This window comes from Rhinoraja longicauda, chromosome 1, assembly GCF_053455715.1.
Source record: "Rhinoraja longicauda isolate Sanriku21f chromosome 1, sRhiLon1.1, whole genome shotgun sequence".
NCBI classification, from domain to species: Eukaryota; Metazoa; Chordata; class Chondrichthyes; order Rajiformes; family Arhynchobatidae; genus Rhinoraja; species Rhinoraja longicauda.
The window spans coordinates 55,020,402-55,043,390 of NC_135953.1; the positions used below are offsets into that span (position 1 = coordinate 55,020,402).

A 22,989-nucleotide genomic window follows, 5' to 3' on the forward strand; every position below is an offset into this window, starting at 1 on the left:
GAACTTTGAACTTGTCTTCCTGACCCAAAACTCTGGTTAATCTACTAATGTAATAATATTACCATGCCTCCTCACCCTTTTAATTTCAGATGCCATACAGGGAGCTACTGAAATTCTCAGGTTAAATAAACTCAAAGGTTGATTGTTAAAGAAAATAATAACATTTGGACACCAAAGGATATACATTATGGTAAATTTGATAAGGCTGGGTGTCACCGTTTATTATGTAGGGCTGATCAGGTGGAAATTTGAAAGCACTGAGTATTAGATATGTCACCATGATAGAGAAAGTTCATATAAACCGATGACCTTAATGCAGCAGAACAAATATGGAAATTTTGCATCATGTTTAAAATCAGCTTAACCCCAATTTGGAAAGTTTAGATTTGTGAGGAATTTGAACAGATAGCTTGATTTCACATAATGTCATGGAATTGAAACCACAATCGAAGGAAATGTTTTTTATTCGATGAATTATGAGAAAATAACCAACTGTAAGAGCCAGGAAGTTTAAATACTTCAAAAGAATGATTCATGATGCAACAGACTAAATAATTTGATAATCACAAAGAAATATACAATCTCTTTTTAATTAAATTGGCAAGTAAGCCCATTGTTTCTTCATTTTGGGCAGCACGGTGGCACAGCATTAGAATTGCTGCCTTACAGCGCCAGAGACCTGGGTTCGATCCTGACTACGGTTGGTTTCTGTGTGGTGTTTGTACGTTCTCCCCAGGACCTGCATGGGTTTTTTTCCCCAGTGCTCCAGTTACCTCCCACACTCCAAAGTGTTAGGCAAATTGGCTTGTTAAGTGTAAATTATCCTTAGTGTGTGTAGGATAATGTTAAGTGTACGGGGATCGCTGGTCGGCAGGGACTCGGTGGGCCGAAGGGCCTTCCGTGTATCTCTAAAATAATTTTATTTTGTAAGTATATTGCATTTGAACATGTGTATGAAGGAACTGCAGATGCTGGTTTAAACCAAAGATAGACACAAAATGCTGGAATAACTCAGCGGGACAGGCAGCATCTCTGGAGAGAACAAATGGGTGACGTTTCGGGTCTGAAGAAGGGTCTTGACCCAAAACGTCACCCATTCCTTCTCTTCAGAGATGCTGCCTGTATCGCTGAGTTACTCCAGCATTTTTGAGTCGTGTCTATCTATCAACGGTTTCAATGATCAAAGGTCTTTTATTGTCACGTACCAATTAAGGTACAGTGATATGAGAATTACCATACAGCCATACTAAAAAAGCAACAAGACACACAACTACATAAAAGTTAACATAAACATCTTTGCACTTGAACATAATGGATGTCAGGGTTGGGATGGCGGGAAAAGGGGCTGAAGATGATGGGAAAGTTGGATAAGAAATAAGGAACACGAGGTGAGGAAATATCTCACTCCAGAACATATTCAGCATTCTAGTTCATTCAAAGGGAAATTGATAAACAAGACATATATGAAATGCTCCAAAATGTTTTTCTGTCTCAGCATGTTTGTTATCTCAGTGAAATGGCATAGGAGATCTATCCAATGTAAACACTTACCTGTCTCGTGATTTATAGTGAAGAAACCTTGCGGATTGCCACTGGTAATTTTGTAGCTCAGCCCGTCACTTGCGCTGGAATCTGGGTCAGTTGCCTCAATCTGTACAACTGACACATCTTTGGGAGAGTTCTCCATGACTTCGGGGTAATAAACTGGCTTAGATGTCTGTGGAGCATTATCATTAACATCCTCAATTTCAATATACACTTCGATGAAGGAGAAGAGAGGCACGACTCCAAGATCAGTGGCAAAAACCGTGAGCCAGTAATGTGATGTAGTTTCGTGGTCCAGAAGGTCTGCCGTTTTTATTATGCCTGTGTGAGGAACAAGAAAAGAAATGAAGCATTTAATGTAATGAAAGAATCCACTGTTGATAACAATGCTTTTGAAGAGCATGGTAAAACATTTATCAATTCAACTACACACTTTTTAAATGCTGTTTTTGTTAAATTTGGTAATTCCTTCAAAAAGGAACAAAAGATTTAAACATTCTCTTATTTACAATCCACATTACCATTTAAGAACTGTTCAACAGCTTTGCATAAAAGGATACTTTAAAAACCATTCCCCTTAAAATAGATCATGCTAATAATACATGCAAGATCTTCTGAGACCACAGGTGAATTGAAGATCATCTCTACAGAAACAGTAGCAAGTCAGAATGCAACCACCCTGGGAAAAGGACTGTGCATTTACCTTATCTATTCCCCTCAAAGTCTTATCTATATTATATTATATTACTAAAACTCTCTGTCCATGTGTATGTGTGTTTGTGCACACCATAACTTTGCTGCTTCGTGCAGCCAAAACGGAACACCATAGCGCCACAATTTTTGCACCACGCCACTCACCATTATCCTGGGCATAATGTCTAACAACTCTCATTCAAATTGAAGCTACATTTTTTAAGCAACAGACATTTTAAAATTTAAAAATTCACTTTCTAACCCATTTTCTGAAACTCCTCAGCGAATGACGTCACAATGGGTGACGTTCGACTTCATTTGCTCCTCACGCGCCAAAACAAGATGGCCGCAGGCAGCGCTGCCGCCCGCCCGGCCTCAGTTATTCCCCCTCCCCTCGCACCTGGGGGTGGGGGCAGGGGAGGGGCAAGTGGGATGGATGGAGTGGGGATGTAGGAGGGATGGAGTGGGTCAGTGGGGGGAGGAGGGGGGATAAGGGGATTGAGTGGGGGGGGGGGGGGGTTGAGGGTGCTACACCAATACAGGAGAGGGTTTGAGTCCAGGGCTCACTCAGTGACGACACCCTCTCCCCTTCCCTGTTCCCCCTCTACGAGGAATGGGCCCAACGGGTCCACTTGGTCTAGTATTCCTTAAAGATCATTCCGCAGACTCCTGCACTGCTAGGAATAAAGTCCTAACCTGCCCAACTTCTCCTAATAACTCAGGCCTTCAAGTCCTGGCAACTTTTGCTATCCATGTCTGGTGTACCCCTCAGAATTCCATATGGAATTTAACAACTTCAGGAAATCTTGCTCCCACTCCCCTTCCCCAACAGATATGTCTGGATTTTCGTTCTAATTTATCTTTTTTTTCCTTCTCATCTTTCTAACTGCCATGTTTTAAGTTAATTGTTACCTTAATAACTCTGGTCTGCAACCTACAACAGACATACCTACCCTACGTTCTCTCCATGTCTCCCCTCTCTGCAAAATTGAAACACTGGTTTTCTCTTTTTTCCCCAATTCTGATGAAGGGCTTTTGACATTCTCTCCTCAGCACTTCCAGAATTATTTTTCATGTTTCCAATCCAAAGTTTTTTGCTCTAACCCCCATGATGTCTGGAGTATATGTTAAATTTCCACTTGCACGCTATTAATCCGTTGATGATCTATATCAATTTTAACAGAAAATTGTTGGGATACAAAGACTACAGCAGTCAAAATAAATTAAAATAAAAATAAAAATAAAGCAGTTAAATATTTTATCATTCCAGTTATATTGAATCCAGTTATATATAATGGAAGAAAATTTACATTGATACTTTGGTAAAATTCAGTGTGTTGAAAGTTTGGAAAATTTGTACATGTTTTGTATTATTTTGCTTTATCCATCCTAGATGTAATGAACACCTGCACCATGATGTGCTGAAGCTAGCAGGTCAACGTGTATTCTCTTGCAGACTGTAATTAATTAAAACCAATTATTTTGGTTCTATTTGGGAACCGTAAACAGATAGCTTCCGAGATGTCCTCGTTCTTCAGAAAACGGGGCTTCCCCTCCGCCATTATAGATGAGGCTCTCACTAGGGTCTCTTCTACATCCCGCAGCTCCGCTCTTGCTCCTCCTCCCCCCACTCGCAACAAGGACAGAATCCCCCTCGTTCTCACCTTCCACCCCACCAGCCAGCGGATCAAACATATCATCCACCAACATTTCCGTCACCTACAACGGGACCCCACCACTGGCCATATCTTCCCATCCCCTCCCCTCTCTGCGTTCCGCAGAGACCGTTCCCTCCGTAACTCCCTGGTCCACTCGTCCCTTCTTACCCAAACCACCCCAACCCCGGGCACTTTCCCCTGCAACCGCACGAGATGCAACACCTGTCCCTTTACCTCCCCCCTCAACTCCATCCAAGGACCCAAACAGTCTTTCCAGGTGAGACAAAGGTTCACCTGCACCTCCTCCAACCTCATCTATTGTATCCGCTGCTCTAGATGTCAACTTATTTACATCGGCGAAACCAAGCGCAGGCTCGGCGATCGCTTCACTGAACACCTGCGCTCGGTCTGCATTAACAAAACTGATCTCCCGGTGGCCGAGCACTTTAACTCCCCCTCCCATTCCCAGTCTGACCTTTCTGTCATGGGCCTCCTCCAGTGCCATAGTGAGCCCCACCGGAAGTTGGAGGAGCAGCACCTCATATTTCGCCTGGGCAGTTTGCAGCCCGGTGGTATGAACGTCGACTTCTCCAACTTTAGATAGCTCCTCTGTCCCTCCCTTCCCCTCCTCCTTCCCAGATCTCCCTCTATCTTCCTGTCTCCACCTATATCCTTCCTTTGTCCCGCCCCCCTGACATCAGTCTGAAGAAGGGTCTCGACCCGAAACGTCACCCATTCCTTCTCTCCCGAGATGCTGCCTGACCTGCTGAGTTACTCCAGCATTTTGTGAATAGAGCTATTTTAACAATATTTTTAACGTAAATGTAACAAAGGAAATATTAAAAGAAAAGAAAATATGAGTCGAGGTACACCATTCAACCCGTCAAGATAAACGCTGTCAAATACAATTAGCTGATCGAAACAATACTGATAAAATTATAGGAAGGTCATATTTATGGTAATTTGCTAAAGTCAGCTGACATATGTCTCTGGAAAGGAGTAGCTTAAACTGCAAACATTTTCATATTAAAAACAAACGTGGCATTAGATCAAGCTTGTGAAGTATTATACCTGAATAACTACAGCTTATTTAGCCCATCATGCATCCATGGGCAGCGGAGTTCATTACTCCAATCCAGGAATGCGGTTAGTTAAGTTTGCAGGGTCTAACATAGAAACAAGCCAGTCTGCAGACTGAGCAACAAGCAAGTCTTAGTGACAGCCAGAAGCTCTGGGAGTGGGTCAGGCAATTTAGTTTGTTGCAGTAGATACCGTATATTGCAGAATCCACAATATGTAGAGCCTAAGACTTGGAGGAATTTTTAAAAAGTACTGTCCAGATGACTTATCGTTTGGTTTTCATAATCTCTCTATGATTAAATAAAGTTATGTTATAATTGAATTATTCTACCAATATATTAGATGTAGTTCATTGCATGTTAATCATCCTGTTCTGTCTACAGTAGTTACATTCTTTGGACCACAAAGTATGAAAACAAGGCCACAGAATCAATTAAAATGAGTTTGAACTCTTACATTTGAAGTGCCGCTGCAAAGATCACCCACCACATTTCCATGATGGTACAAATTCCATTTTCAAAGGCTATTGAGCAATTGAGCATCTTTCAGCAATTGAGTGGTTCTACCAACATGTCTGCACAGTTTGACCTTCTCTGAAACATGATGCCATGAATCTCTTTTCTAAACTAATTAATTACAATGCAAATAGAGAAATGAAATATCCATTCATTTACAAATATGTAAATATAATGAAGTATTTCTTCATGCTAGACATTTTAAAAAGAGCAGACTTTGTATTACCAAACATCTAGTGCTGTAAATTAATCCCTAACATTAGCCACACTTTCTCATATAATACTTTCTGCTGCACATAATCAGAGTTCTTCAGATTCAATTAATTAAATATATTTCTTTACAAACAAGGAACTGAATGAATGAATGAATAAGTTTATTGGACAAGTATGCATATACAAGGAATGTGCCTTGGTGCTCTGCTCACAAATGACAACACAAACATACAGTTAACAATTAAGAATAAAGCATAACTACATCAAAACAATAAGGATACAATATTACGGTCTAAACATGTGGGTGAAAATATAAAGAGCAAAAAAGAGACTACAGACTTTGGTTATTGAGTAGAACTATCACTCGTGGAAAAAAGCTGTTTTTATGTCTGGCTGTGGCTGCTTTGACAGTCCGGAGTCGCCTTCCAGAGGGAAATGCTTCGAAGAGTTTGTGGCCAGGGTGAGAGGGGTCAGAGATGATCTTGCCCGCTCGCTTCCTGGCCCTTGCAATGTACAGTTCGTCAATGGGGGGAAGGTTGCAGCCAACAACCTTCATGAGCCTCGGCAGTCCTTGATACACCCACAGTACCGTTAAGCCCAGTCTTCCAAGATTTTGACCCATGAAGGAGCATTTAAGATATTCCCGAGGCAGGATGAAGTGTGGCTTGGAGGGTAACTTTCAGGTGGCAGTGCTCCCACGATTTTCCTATCTGCTAGCTAGCAGATTTGCTGGCAGATTTGCAGGTTTGAAAGGTGAGTGAGCTGCTGCATTGCATCGTGTTGGCAGTACAAATCGCTGCTGCTGCACCAATCCAGGCAAGTGGACAGTATTCTATCACATTCTGACTTGAACTTTGTGGATGGTGCAGACACAAGGAACTGCTAATGCTCGTTTACAAAAGAAAACAAAAAGTTGGAGTAACTCAGCGAGTCAGGCAACAACTCTGGAAGACCTGGATAGGTGACATTTCGGGTCGAGACCCTTCTTCAGACTTACTGCTATTGAGGGCGTGCAGCATAGGTTTACTAGGTTAATTCCCGGAGTTCAACGAGATCTGGGTGTCCTAGTGCATCAGTCAATGAAAGGAAGCATGCAGGTACAGCAGGCAGTGAAGAAAGCCAATGGAATGTTGGCCTTCGTAACAAGAGGAGTTGAGTATAGGAGCAAAGAGGTCCGTCTACAGTTGTACCGGGCCCTGGTGAGACCGCACCTGGAGTACTGTGTGCAGTTTTGGTCTCCAAATTTGAGGAAGGATATTCTTGCTTTGGAGGGCGTGCAGCGTAGGTTCACTAGGTTAATTCCCGGAATGGCGGGACTGTCGTATGTTGAAAGGCTGGAGCGATTGGGCTTGTATACACTGGAATTTAGAAGGATGAGGGGGGATCTTATTGAAACATATAAGATAATTAGGGGATTGGACACATTAGAGGCAGGAAACATGTTCCCAATGTTGGGGGAGTCCAGAACAAGGGGCCACACTTTAAGAATAAGGGGTAGGCCATTTAGAACGGAGATGAGGAAGAACTTTTTCAGTCAGAGAGTGGTGAAGGTGTGGAATTCTCTGCCTCAGAAGGCAGTGGAGGCCAGTTCGTTGGATGCTTTCAAGAGAGAGCTGGATAGAGCTCTTAAGGATAGCGGAGTGAGGGGGTATGGGGAGAAGGCAGGAACGGGGTACTGATTGAGAGTGATCAGCCATGATCGCATTGAATGGCAGTGCTGGCTCGAAGGGCTGAATGGCCTACTCCTGCACCTATTGTCTATTGTCTATTGTCTAATGGCGGGACTGTCATATGTTGAAAGACTGGAGCGGCTAGGCTTGTATACACTGGAATTTAGAAGGATGAGAGGGGATCTTATCGAAACATATAAGATTATTAAGGGGTTGGACACATTAGAGGCAGGAAACATGTTCCCAATGTTGGAGGAGTCCAAAACCAGGGGCCACAGTTTAAGAATAAGGGGTAGGCCATTTAGAACGGAGATGAGGAAAAACTTTTTCTGTCAGAGAGTTGTAAATCTGTGGAATTCTCTGCCTCAGAAGGCAGTGGAGGCCAATTCTCTAAAGCTCTTAAGGATAGTGGAGTCAAGGGGTATGGGGAGAAGGCAGGAACGGGGTACTGATTGAGAATGATCAGCCATGATCACATTGAATGGTGGTGCTGGCTCGAAGGGCCAAATGGCCTACTCCTGCACCTATTGTCTATTGAAACATCAGCCATTCCTTCTCTTCCGAGATGCTGCTTGACCCGCTGAGTTACTCCAGCATTTTGTGTCTACCTACAATTTGGGGAGAGTTAGGTAGTGAGTTATTCGCCACGTGATTCCTAGCCTCGGAACTGCTCCTGCGTTAGTTCTCCCCGTTACCAAGTGGGTTTTCTCCAAAATCATTGTATATCTGGCTGCTCCAATTCAGTTTCTGCTTAGTGTGTTGATAGTATGGAATTCAGTAATGGTAATGCCAGTGAATGACAGGGGATGATATCTGGATTTTCCCTTGATGGATATCCTCATTGCCTGACACTTGTGTGGAGTGAATGTTACTTGCCACCTATTAGCCCAGCCCTGGACACTATGCGAGTCTCGATGCGTTAGGTCGTGCCCTGCTTCATTATCAGATGGGACCTGAGTGGTGGTGAACATTGTGTAATCATCAGTGAACATCTCTACGTCTGATCGTACGATTGAAGGAAGATCATTGTTGGAGCAGCTAAAGATGGTCGGGCCAGGGACACTAACCTGAGGAACTGCCACAGCGATGTCCTGTGGCTGAAATTAAAATACAAATGTTGACATACCACTCCAAAACCTCTTCATTTGGTTAAAGAGTCTAGTTGCTAAATAATTGTATACCTATTATAAAGGGCGGCACGGTGCAAAGGGTAGAGTTTTCTGCTTTACAGCGCTTTCAGCGCTAGACGCAGGTTTGATCCCGAGTGCTTTCTGTACCGTGTTTGTACGTTCTTCCCATTACCATGTGGGTTTTCTCCGAGATCTTTGTTTTCATCCCACACTCCAAAGACGTGCAGGTTTGCAGGTTAATTGGCTTTGGTATAAATGTAAATTGTCGCTAGTGTGTGTAGGATAGTGGTAATGTGCAGGGCCTGTTTCCGCAATGTATCTCTAAACTAAACCAAAGCAAACGCCCAAACAAATATAACCAGAAGTTTCACAAATTTATTTGTGCCATCAAACTATCATCCTTAATTTTCAGATTTCTTTTCACATTTTAAATATGCATATGAAGATTGTTTCTATGGTCCAATTTTAGGGATTTAAATGGAACCGTCAAAATACAAATTTATTACATATACTGCAAGGCAAAATATAAATGAATTAAGTAATTTAGAACATACAAAATTAATGATTACATAAATCTTTGTCAAAGGTAATCAAAAACTTAATCCTCTTTCCATTGTTCCATGACTCCTCACACTACCCACAGACTTTCTAATTTGAGCTACAATCAGCCATTCTAATCCACCCAGTTTCTAGGAGATATGAGAAGATTCTTTTTGGGCGAATGGATATAAACAGAAATTTAAACAAATGCTATCAAAATTTGTACAAGATAATTAAAAGAGTGAGAAAAATAATTTTACGTTGATCAGGATGCAACAGTGTCTGCTACATTCATTTTTATTCATCAATGACTTCCAACATTCACCAGCAAGAAATTATGAACCTTTGTGAACTATTTAAATTAGATTGAAAAGTCAAACACGCATTTAATCAATCATTTTTGATTCAGTTGTTAACAAGAATTGCTTTGAGAATTTCTTAAACTCGCTTATCTTGTCAACAGCCAAGCATTCTGGCCTTCATATCTAAATGGTTCAATGCTCAATGAACAAATGCATCAACAAAGCAGAGCCGCTCAGCTTTTGGGGAATAAGGCCATTTTTTAATTGATAATGTGAAAGAAGCACTTAACTCACAACCTCTGCTTATGATTCTCAACCCGAATGGTAATCTTTCACATATTTTTGCTTTAATATTAACTAGCAAATTATATGGTGCTCTTCAAACAACCTTGAGGCTGTACAAAAATGAGGACACAAATAGATATGGTACACTCTTCATTAAACACCAGATTCTGTTGTTAACATGCAACTCACTCTGCAGCAAAACCCCAAATAAAACTTCAAACCAGCTCTCAAACATTAACAAGAGAAGCTACATTATAAAGCAACTGATACACGAAAACTTGAGTGCAGGTCGTGTGGAAAATATAATTATTCAGTTATTTAAAAAGCAAATGCATTTTCATTGCAAAACACACGTCTTATACACCCACTGTATCGTATTGTTGAAAAAACAACAAATTTTCAGTACTTAAAGGGATTTTATTCTGCAAAGAAAATGTTTTGGTCTTCTGGATCCATTAAAGAGCAATCAGAAATAGACTTTATATTACAATATTGGTTTTATCCTTCAAATTAGATCTGCACAATCCAAGTCATCACATCTTCCCTCATTATATTTTGCATTTTCAAAGACTACTGCAATTTCTTTTCAAATACTGAATTCTATAAATGAATATTCAGGCAAAAGAACTGTTGGTTCAAATAACCATGTGTGCAACAGGTTTGTCCACTTATGTGCCAGAAGAAAAAATGATGGATCTTTTCAAACTTATCCTGATGCCTCCAACCCCTTGATTTGACATTGTGTTGCAGCATTCCACCATTTTTTTCCAATCGCCATTTTCTCTCTTCCTTCACTTAAAGGATTTTACATGACGCATGTGGATGCCGTTAATTTAATGTGAATCCCCAAAAGCCACGATGATAGCGGTGAACTGCTCGGTCGGTGAAAGCGGTTAATTCCTTTGCATGGCAGTGCAGTCAGTATGCTTATGTAGGGAGCTCCAGGACTTTGACCCAACAAAGGAACTGTGTTTCATATCGGAGTTGGGATAACACTCAATTACAATGGGACTTAGCACAGTGTTATCGCTTGCTTTCTCCCTTTGTGCGTTATCTTTAATGAATGGCATTAAACATGGTGCAGCCACAGACAAGAGGGTTGGTTATTGTTAGACCCCGGACAATGTTTTAAGGAACCGTTGAAGCAAGATGACTACACTAAACCACCTTCCTTGTAGTAGGTGAAGGTCCAGCCTGTGGACGAGCCTTCTCTTGATGTACATTACTTTCAACTGTCTTCAAGCAATTGTATATCCATCTATGTACATGTCCTTTGAAATCATATATTTACTCAGTGACTCTTTTGTGTTGAACCTCAATAAACCATTCATAGAATCAGACATTCTCTGCTTCCTTTGATAATTCATTTAAATCAGTCAACCATGATAACCATGCCAGATTAGTTCAGTTGTTAACCGTCAGAAATTTATTTTTCTCTTTCTTTTTATAAATCTTCAGCTTTATAATTTAGTGTTGTGGTCAGGAACCACAAATTTTATGACTTACTGAATAACAAGTGTGGTATAAAGGGTATAAACAGATGGATAAAATTGGACACAAAATGAAATTACATGCAGTAAAATATTCCTTCCTCAATGATTTCTGGAAAAATCTCAATACATTCAAAGCAAAAATACTCCAATGTAACATTATTCATCAACTCTCAACTACAACTTACTTTCCCCTCACCATTTTTTAACCAAACACAAGTAAATTCCCATGCCAAGTGCAGGAATCCTTACCCATAAACTGCAAATAGCTCAGAAGGAAGCAACATCCAGAAAAATCTCTCCATTGTTTTTCCTTAGTTTGATGTAAATTAGTATTTACAGAATTACATGGGATTGGATTTGGGCACCAAATTCCCACGGGATGGAAGCAGACAGCTTTATCTGCCATGGTTTGAAGCAGGGCTGAAAAACAAACAAAGCGATCCAATGGCAGTGCACTAAAATGCCACTGGCAAGCTTCATTGCCATTAAAGGCTAGAGGGTCCATGCATGAAGTGGAAGCATTAGGGCTGACACAGCTTGAGTGGTTTTGTAAGAAACTGAAAAAGGCCATCATGTATGGTTTCAAGTGTTTACTAGCAATGTACAGGTTTATCAGGGGAAGGCAAGTAGCTGAAAGGGCATACAAGCAGAAAACCAAAGTGCAGGCTGTCAGTAGCCCACAATTATGCTATGAAGCCAGATGATGTTCTCCTTCCAAAACTATATTTCTTTTGCAAAAGTCTGAAAACATGTTTTTTAAGTCTGCTGGTTAAGCCATCCCAGAATTTAAAAAACTAGTCAAAATGTGTCCTGAACCTTCCCTCCACCCCTCCCCCCACCCCCAATTTAATTCAGGATGTTGCACCTGGAAACCAATCCCCTAGAATTGTTTCACCCAGAAATATGGCAGAACAGAAACTAATTTATCGACAAAGGTGAATTTGCACAACACAAAATAAATCTCAATTTTCTGCACAAATAACAATCTGGTAACCTGTTGAACATCCTTGCTACTGCACACAATCATTATCCAATTTACAACATGGCCAAGACTGCAGCTTGGGGTTTAAAATTACAGAGAACTCCCAATATAAATTGGGCGCCTATTCTTAAAGTAACTATAAGGTGAAGCAAAAGGAAGATCTCTGTTTCCAGCAGGTTTCATGATGTTGTTTGCTCAGTACCAGACTCATTTCATCCACATTATCACCACAGTATAAAGTCACATTTTCATCCACATTATTACCACAGTATAAAGCAAAGGTGAAAAGAATGCACCATGTATTTTTGAAAACAATTATCCTCATACACCAAAGTAACTGCTTGTAAATTGTAGTACTGCTTTTATTTTTGGCTTCTCAGTTCTGTTCGCTCTGTGCTCTTCAAAGGGCATGAATAAACCATACAATGACAAACCAAAGTAAATAATCACCTTTCTTCCAGAATTATTGTTTACCCCTGCACACAATCAAATTTTCTTTTCCTGGTATTCTCGTGACTGAAATCCAAGCAGTTAACAGTATTGCACATTAACCACACTTCCCCTTTTTCACATCTGCAGGTCATGTATTCATGCTCATTCTGTTACGCCTTCTTGATGAAAGGGTCAGGTTTATTCAAAAACTATTACTCACAGGCCTCATTTGAATCGTTGCACATACAGTTTAGAACACACACATTTGCACGTTCACTGTGGCTAATCACCAGGCACTCAGCATGGATCCAGGCCAAAACTGTGTAGCCGCTCATCTGTCAACATGGTCTCACAACTAACAGTCAATGGCAGTCCATTGTTCCTTTATGGGTTTCAGGACATTTACTGCCCAAAGCTAGAATACTGAGCAACAGAATACCAAATAAAAAGCAGATTTTACATTTATTTTGCAAATTAAGTGGAAGTTAACCCCCTTACCCCCCAAAAGGTACAAGCACGCTGACTAACAACTATGGTTTAATGAAGCCATTTCAAAGGTTGCAACCAAGCTTGCAAAATTAATATTAAATTAAGTAATAATTATTTTAGATATCAGATATATGCAATTTGACGCACAACTTTGCACTGGTCCAGGTTCAGGAACAGCTTCTTCCTGACAGCCATCAGGCTATTAAACACGACAACCTCAAATAAGCTCTGAACTACAATCGACTATTATAATTATTGCACTACTATTATTTGTTTTTTGAGTATGTGTGAATGTGTATGTCTGCGTGTGTGTGTGTGTGTATATATATGTGTGTGTATATATATGTGTGTGTGTGTGTGCTTGTGAGTGTGTGTATATGTACACTGCACTTTTTTTTCTTTTTTCTTTTTTTGTTCTTCTCTCGTTTATCATACAGTTTACAGTGTACTATGTTAACATATTCTGTTGTGCTGCAGCAAGTAAGAATTTCATTGTTCTATCTGGAACAAATGACAATAAAACTCTCTTGACTCTTGGTCTTCCAAAAGGATTTTACTAAATGATTGTGCTTTGTGAAAGTGTTCATCTACTATGATAAATGAATGTCAACTGCATGGATTGAAACACAGATCAAAAAGGTTTAAATAATGCACAACTGCCAGGTCCCAAAACCTTCCTTGTCACAGTTTATGGAACTCAGAACCATTTTGATTAGAATTATGTGTTTGCATGCATATTATTGACAGAACTCCAAAAAGCAGCAGTTCTCAGCAGAATACATACATACACAGGCTATGTTTTACAAGGTATCAGAATTGAGCTACAAAGTTCTGGTATTAAAATTTCAAATTAAAGGACCCCAAAAATTATAGAAAATGTGCTTATGTTAATGGTTTAAAATGCACTTTCCTTTCTCAGCTGAAAGCACAGGTCCAAATGTTTGGTTTGGAGAAGACAAACAGCTGTTCAATCTCACAAAATATGTGCTCCCTGCCTAATTCTGTCAGGGAAAAAAACATCTTACTACTGGATTAGTGCAAAGTTACCTTTCCACTGTACAAGAAAAACGACTTGTTTTTTAGCATTAATAGTTGACAAAAGTACCAGTTCAAGAACTAAGTATCAATGAAGAAAAAACAGTGATCACAGAAAATGTTCATAATCTAGATAAAATTAATGGCATACTAATACAAAATGTTTGGATTAATAATGTTTTACCCCGAGAGAATAAATTTTGGTTGTTAGCTGTGGGTTTCAAAATGGCTTGGTGATAGAAGGCAGCGGATAGTGGTGGATGGGTGTTTATCTGACTGGAAATCTGAAACAAGTGTTGTACCTCTAGATCAGTACTGGGACCTTTGCTTCTTGTACTATATATAAATAACTTGGATGAAAATGTAAGTGGTCTGATTTGAAAGCTTACAGTTGACATGAAAATTAGTGGAGCTGTAGACAGCGAAGGTGGTTGGTTGTCTTTGGATACAGTGGGACACAAATCAGCTGGAAAGTTGGGTAAAACTGGTGCGTGGAATGTAATCCAGGCAAGGGCAAGGTAATGCATTGATGAAGTCAAATTTGGGTGTGATATCTATAATACTAAAATTCTCATTTGTTTGTTTTGTTTGTTCATGAACAACAGCCAAAACGGTACACGATAGCACGACAATTTTAGGCCCACCTTACTCACCGTCGTCCCTTTGGTGCTAATGGAAGAAGTTTCATTGAAATCGGTGTTATATTTTTAAAGTTATTCACATTTTAAAGTTTAAATCTATCTCCTAAGGAGGGAGGGGGAAGGAGGGGAGGGGGGTGTGGAGGGAGGATAAGGGGGGTTGAGAGGGATGGACATGGGGGAAGGGGAAGGGGGATGGAGGGAGGGAGTGGAGGAGGGAGAGGGGGTGGGGGGGAGATGAGAGGAGGGGAGGGGGGGAGGAAGGGAGGAGGGAGGGAGGGAGGGCAGAAGGGGGAGGGTGGGAGGGGGGGAGGAGGAGAGGGTGCTGCACCAATGCAGGAGAGGTTTGGGTCCAACGGGTCCACTTGGTCTAGTATAGATTAAATGGCTAGGACTTTAGGAACACTGATGTACAAAGGGAACTTGGAGTGCAAATCCATTGCTCACTGAAAATGATGACATGGGTGGATAGGGTGGCGGAGAAGATATTTGCTATGCTTGCCTTTAAAGGCAGAGGCACTGAGTGTAAGAGTTGAGATGTCATGTCGCAGCTGTACAAAATATATTGTATATATTTCTGGTCACTATACTGCAGGAACGATGTGTAGCACAAGAAAGTGCAGAAGAAATTCAACAGAATGTTGCCTGGAATTGAGGGCTGTAGTTATAAGGAGAAACTCGATAGGCGGGACCTATTCCCACAAGCACAGGAGGCTAAAGAGGAGCCCTTATTGAGGTACATAAAAACATGAAGGGGATTGATAGGATGGTTAGTCTTTTTCCTCCCATGTTCGCAGCAGGACGTTCTACAACCAGAGAACGTAGGTTTGATGTGAGAGGAGAAAGATTTAAAGGAGATCTGAAGGATAGGTTTTCCACACAGAGGATGGTCGAAGGGTGGTGGTGGAGCAAGAAGAATGACAATGTTTGGATGTGTAATTAGATAGGAGAGGAGTAAAGGGCACAGGTCTGATGCAGGCAAATAGTAGATAGGCATTGTTCGCATGGATGAGATGGGCCGAAAGGGTTTGGATCAGAGCTGTATTATTCTGATAAAGGCTATCCCTATCAGAGTGTGAGGAGACAACTTGTGGTGCAGATGGCATAATTTGTCTGTCAGTAACACAATTCCATTCATACTGAATACAGTGTAATGAACAATATGATTCTATTAGTAATAATCTAAATTTACTCATTTGGGGTTTCAAATTCAAGTCCATATTATTTGCCAATCTGAGAGAGAAGATCACCACTTATAAGCACTTGTATTATGCAGCTACTGTTGCTGAAGCCAGATGTTCCACATCATGTTGCAAATTAATCATATTTGGCAGCAAAATATTTGGTGATAGGTTAAAGCCGTGGCCAGTAGATCCAGGCTGCAGCAATAGCGGGATGTAGTTACAGCTCACGTTGCTAGAGAATGTTACTCGGGTTTATGACTTCGTTACAGGTTGTGAACAGACAAAGAAAAAGGTTTGCACAGTGAGATAACTTTACCATACAAGGTCATCTGTTGTAAATGGCCTGGTCACAAGTGCCAAATACTGTATGTCTCTGGGATAACTAATGGCTGAGAAATGCAGTTGAAGTACTGCTCCTTGAATGCTTTAGATTAGCTGCTCCAACTATGCTTTCAATGGTTTAGATGAACAAAAGCCGTGAAACAACTGAGTCCCTTTAATTCTGAGTTAATCCTTGCATTTTGAACTGCATTGCCCATTTACTTGTGGATTATGCTAAATTACCATTATTAGTCCAATGAAATTAGGATCCTGAATTCAAGTATGATTGTACAAAAAAATAACCTTTCTGACAATCTTTTTATTTTGGATATGGGCTATAATACATTTCTATGATCAATGTACCCCAAATGTATAGGAAAGAACTGGAGACGTAAAATGCCAGAGTAACTCAGCGGGCCAGGCAGCATATCTAGAGAGTAGGAATGGGTGACATTTCGTTTTTTTTTCTGACAGTTGGGAATAAAAAAGGTCTAAAGAGGCTAGAGGGCCATCCGGGGCAGTCCAAGAGGAGGGGGACCACAGACGCTGCCTGCCCCGCTGAGTTACTCCAGCATTCTGGGTCTATCTTCGATGTACCCCAGTGAGCTCCTCTTTAATCCAAACAAAAAAAGCAACTTTATTTGGTGTTATTTTTGGCCTTGCAATGTGCATGATTTGAGGTTCTATTTCTACTCATGAGCAGAAATACGAGGAGGAAGAAGAAAACAAATTGATTATGGTGGAATGAGAAATTGTTTATTCCTCCACAGATGTTAAACCAGCTGCTGAGTATTTCCACCATTTTATCTTCAGTGAAGAACGTAAAAGACAGCTGAAGAGAATGGTAATAAGGATATACAGTTAGTGCCATGAGAAAAGACAACAAATGGATAGAAAATGAGCAGCACAAAAGTACCATGAATAGTCAAGGCACAAAACAAAGAACTCAGCAGGTCAGGCAGCATCTGTGGAGGGAAATGGCTAAATGACATTTCAGTTTAAAGCACTTCTTACATGCGAGTTCTCCAGCAGTTTTATTTTATTCCAGCATCTGGAGTCTCAGATGTCTCCATTAATAGTCAAGTATTATTCTCACCTGTTTCAATAATAATATCAATAAAGATGCTAAAAGATTATAAACATAAAAGAAGCCAATTTCTTAAGTTTGTAGAACTGCTCATCCAGTTTTGAACATTGTTGTGAAGAATTGCTCACCTACATCCAGTAAACCTAGATGTTCTTACATTTCTAGATTCTGTGCCATCAACCCACAGCTCAAAAATAATACTGACCAGTCTGGTGTCTCCAGATCCTTCAAAAAAAACTTAGAAGGCTTTTTTTTTTTAAAGAATCAACATTCAAAAATATAAAAATTTCAACATAGGTTTTATTGTCATAAATGTAGTCATATTAATGTCATAAAAAGACACAGTAACAAGAGTTTCATCCAGTGCAGTAAAAAAGTTTAAGCAAGCATTTAAAATTGAAGGGCGGCACAGTGGTGGAGTTGCTGCCTTACAGCGAATTCAGCGCTGGAGATCCGGGTTCGATCCCGACTACGGGTGCTGTCTGTACGGAGTTTGTACGTTCTCCCCGTGACCTGCATGGGTTTTCTCTGAGATCTTCAGTTTCCTCCTACACTCCAAAGACATGGTTAATTGGCTTGGTAAATGTAAAAATTGTCCCTAGTGGGGATAGGATAGTGTTAATGTGTGAGAATCGCTGGTTGGCACGGACCCAGTGGGCCGAAAGGGCCTTTTTCCGCGCTGCATCTCTAAACTAAACTAAACTAAACATTGCTGGGACTCAAATTCTGCTCAATGGACCATTACGCATGTGAGCAGGTTGCAATCAAGCCACAGGCCCAATGTCAGGTATAATGGGAAGAATTGCTGGATTTGACATCAGAAGAGTCAGACAATCATTGAATAAAAAGAATGATAGAATCAAAGATATAAAAAAACAGGCCTGTCACTGAATTTCACCAATTACTTCCAGACCAGAAAATCTTTTGAAATAAGGCCAGACTGAATCTATTGTCACCCATTTTTAAGTTATTATTGCAGCTCCAGTCTGCTACTGCACTTCTCATACATAAGGTTAGCAAGCAGCCATCTTTTTATTGTTTTATTTGGTCTATCAAATATAAAACCTTTCATATCGAATATAATACAAGAATTCAAAAATATTTAATATTTTGAATTGAATGAATGCTGCAAGTGAGAAACAAAACACACATATCTTCTCATGTAGAGCAGGCAAAACAATAAAAGATCCATCCCACCCCGGCCACCGTTTGTTTGTTCATCTGCCCTCTGGTCGACGTTTCAGGTCGATCAAATCCCGAACAAACAGACTTAAGAACAGTTTTTACCCCAGGGCCAAACGAGAACTGAACACTACCTTCTGCACTAGGCAACACTGTTAAAAAATCTTTTGTACTTAATATAATTGTATTTATTGTTTTTGCATTTATTGCATATATGTTTTTACGCACCGTCAGGATTGGCTATCTTTTAATTTCGTTGTACTCGTTGCAATGACAATAAATGAATATTATTATTATTATTATTATTATTATATATGTCCGAATTGGACTAAGAATAAGAACTATCGTATCAATCCAAATTCACAATGACACCGGACTTTAGTGGAAATTTCAGTTATCAATGGCCCATTCATGTTTTGAGTTTTGACAAAATCCAAAATAGTACATTGCATTTTGGTATTTCCACCATTCATGATGTTTAGTTATTGTCCATCTTTTTAAAAGCGTAAAAGAAATGGCGCCTTTTGATAATTCCAGTTTAAACGTAACCATTATCAGCAAGCTGAACAAAAACACGAGGCAAGATATTTATAGAATATTAGAGGCAAAACCTACTTCGGGCTTCACAGATCAAAATTCTTCAACGTGGCCAGATTTTACAGAGCACTGGAACAGATGCTCCACCCAGAAGTAAACTTAAGCCCATGTAATATTTCAGAGTCTGTGCAAAGCTTCTACACAAATTTTGAAAGTACGATTGGTCAGGCACTGTAGGTAGTTAAGCAGTAATTATGCCACGACTGCACCAATCTTCATTTTGCTTGGTTTACATAAAAACATTAAAAAAATTGGTGCAGGAGGAGGCCATTCGGCCCTTCGAGCCAGCTCCGCCATCCATTGTGATCATGGCTGATCATCCATAATCAGTAACCTGTGCCCGACTTCTCCCCATATCCCTTGATTCCACTAGCCCCCAGAGCTCTATCTAATGCTCTCTTAAATTCATCCAGTGATTTGGCCTCCACTGCCCTCTGTGGCAGAGAATTCCACAAATTTACAACTCTCTGGGTGAAAAAGTTCCTTCTCACCTCAGTTTTAAATGGCCTCCCCTTTATTCTAGGACCGTGGCCCCTGGTTCTGGACTCCCCCAACATTGGGAACATTTTTCCTGCATTTTTTCCTGCATCTATTGTACAATATTGCAAATGCCAATATATAATTTCTATGAGGATTTATTTGTGTCTTTGTGGTTTATTTTGGTAAAGCTCATTTCCCCCCCTCAGTTGAGATGACTACAACCATCCAAATGCTTGCTTGTGTTTTTTTATTCCTGATTGTGGTGATTACAATGTTCCAGATGCAACATGAGCACATTATGAATTTGCAACGTGGCTTCTGGAAGCTTCTACTCCTTTTTTTACTTTTAATGTCTGATTACTTTGGAAAAGCAATGAACCAAGCATAACTCACTACACCACTAGCACTAATACCTCCAACTCCCATCTCCATTCGCCATAAATGGATGAGCCAAACATTTGAAAAAGTACAGCCGTTTCAGTGGTTTTAAAACTTAGATATGTCAATTGCATCACTTTCTTTACAATGATCTTTATTGATATATAGCGAACTGAAAAGCACAGAGCTTCACACATATTTTCCATTTTTACAGATGCCAGACTTGCCAACAAATGTGTTGGAAAATCATGGCAACCTATTTGTCATGGATCTGTAAAATTTATGCTTTGGTTTTGATAGTTTTCTCACATACGTTCATGGTTTAAAATGTCATCCAGTAGAAATCACCTGGAAAATCTGGACAGGAGTCTGAAATCTACTTCTGTGAGAAAACATTTAGCACCTTGCCCAAAGTAATGCTATCAGATTCACATACATGCCGCAGAGAAATACCCAATCACTGAGCAGAAATTCATGCACAGCTCATGTTTAATTTTCCACGTGAATTTCTACAGGCTTACACTTCCAACCAAGAATGTATGTGCAAAATTAGCATCTCTCTGACAAACATTCCCTCTTTTACCAAAGATATGTAATTTTAGAATTGTACCCAAATCCCTGTGATTTTAAGAATAATTTGAATTTGTTGCTAACATTCCCATCTGTTAGGTGGAATGCTGTTTGTAGAAACTTTGCATACATTTGGGTTGACATTTAATGCAGTATTCAATGAGTGTACATTATTTTTGCATATATTCATTATTTATCTGATCAGCCTATTCAGATGGGTTCAAAAGATGCAAAATTATATTTGTCAAGGCAGTTCTTCCTCAATGTCTGGACTAACATCCTTCAGAGCCCAAATTGCTCAAGTCTTCAGAAAGGGAATTGAACACCCAAGCTTCTGATTCAGACGCATGAGTGATACCAAACGAGCAATTAGATATTCTTTACCAACCTTTTCCAAATCATTTACCACCTGCACGCCTCAGTATCACCTCAAAATTGCTTTCTTTCCAAAATTCAAGGCCAAAGAGTCTGCAATGATCTCAAACTAGATTTCTGCATCTTTAGATTGGTCTTTTGTCACAACTGCAGAACCAAGAAGTAGCCACAGTCCATCCGAAGCATTGACATAATCCAAGCATTTCTACTCAGCACAATCATCCTCAAATCCAAAGTTCATCCACAATTTTTCAATAACTTTAAATGAACATCACCAGCTAGTGATTCAACTGAGAAATTCTCTGAGGAATAAGAAATTTATGATCCAAGAAAGTAAACACCAAATAAAATAAATGGAGGAAAGGTTTTGTTTTCAAATTCTTCTCTCCCATTCCATTTTTAACTCTTTGCAAACGCCTCCCTTTGTCTTAGACCACATTATTTCAATCGCAATTCATTCAATTCACACAGCCCGATTCTCTGAAGGCCACCTTGGTGATCACCACTGTTTACAGCCTCTTCTCATTGGAGGTTGTTGAAAGAATACGGCTGCCTGCCTGTGGCCTTGTTCCAACTTGACTTGCTCTGCGATATTCATGCAGGGATAAACATAGAAAATAGGTGCAGGAGTGGGCCATTCAGCCCTTAGAGCAAGCACCGCCATTCAATATGATCATGGTTGATCATCCAAAATCAGTACCCCATTCGGGCTTTTTCCCCATATCCCTCGATTCCATTAGCCCGAAGAGCTAAATCTAACTCTCTCTTGAAAACGTTTTACTTGAGTGGATGTCAAACACCTCACCGCAATTCTCACTGCACCACTGAGTACTCCATAGCAGTCTGCAGGACAGCAAAATCTTCATGACCTGCACCAGTGGACAGCTTCACAACCGGCAAGCAAGATAACATCAGCACGTGCGGTATTCCTGCTCCACTGAAAGGCAAGTGGAACTTCCCACCAGTTGTAACTTCCCACCAGCCCTCACAATCTCCGCCAACCATCCCTAACCTTGGTGAAACTCAGGGGCAGGAGCAGGGCCATTCACTAACAGTTACGCAGGGACCTGATAATAAGCTGCGAGGTGTGCCACCTATCTCGCTCCAGACCTAGGGGAGGGAGAGGTGGTTGTTACCTTATGCCCAGGAGCACACAGAAAGAAAGCTTTTCCCAGCTCCTGACAACGGGTGTGCAAGTGTGTCAGACATCAACATATCTTGGCTTCAATCAACATCAAAATCCGGAGCATTTAATTAAATGCCTCTGCATTGGAAATATTTCCTTCGAGCTAACCACAACTTCCCTGCAGCAGAATAATACAGAAACATTCTAACAGAAAATTGGAATGGGTATTAATGCACATCTTCCAAGGGCAAGAATGTGCATTTAAAATCAAGGTGTGCAGATGCCATGGGGAATATTCATAAGTTCAGTGGATAAGATCAGTGGTTTTCACCTTGTTTCAAAAGTTCATCTAAGGTTTAAGGGCCACCCTGCTGTTGCCCTTTTTGCCCCAAATTCAACCGTTACCCCAAACTAATTTTACCCTTCTTATTCAAACCTGTATCATGACAATTTCCTGGGATGTGCAATATTTGATAGTGAGAGCTCAGATAATGTCCATATGCAGCAGGGTTGAAGGTGTTTTAATTTATTGTCACGTGCACCAAGGTAGTGAACTTTGTGTGCTATCCTGTTAGTGGAAAGACCATACATGATTACAATCAAGCCATCCAGTGTACTGATATAGGATGAAGGGAATAACAGAAAGTGCAACATAGTCCGATTAAAGATCATCCGAGGGTCTCCATTGAGGTTGGGTAGCACAGGACCACTTTCTGGTTGTTGATAGGATAATAATAATAATGAATTTTATTTGTCATAAATAGGTTGGCACAGGGTCAACGGTACAATGAAATGTATTCGACAAGACAACGGGTCACCTCAACAGTAATATTCCAAGGATAAATAAGATAAAAATTTACATTAGTAAGGTAAAAAGACAATATTAAAAAGAATCAACATGTATGATTTGAAATGTGTTTATGAGTTCAGAAGCCTAATGACCTGATGATAAAACTGTTCTTAAGTCTGGTGGTATGCACAGCCATACT

At 40.2% G+C, this 22,989-nt stretch overlaps 1 protein-coding gene across 8 annotated transcripts in view; it reads right to left on the reverse strand.

Moving 5' to 3' along the window:
- fat1a (FAT atypical cadherin 1a) overlaps positions 1 to 22,989 on the reverse strand; it is a 185,649-nt gene that overhangs the window by 115,528 nt on the left and 47,132 nt on the right. For all 8 annotated transcript variants that reach the window (XM_078397687.1, XM_078397679.1, XM_078397661.1 and 5 more), the window contains exon 3: positions 1,552 to 1,866. In XM_078397687.1, the coding sequence (XP_078253813.1) occupies positions 1,552 to 1,866 (315 nt within the window). The remainder of the gene's footprint in view (positions 1 to 1,551; positions 1,867 to 22,989) is intronic.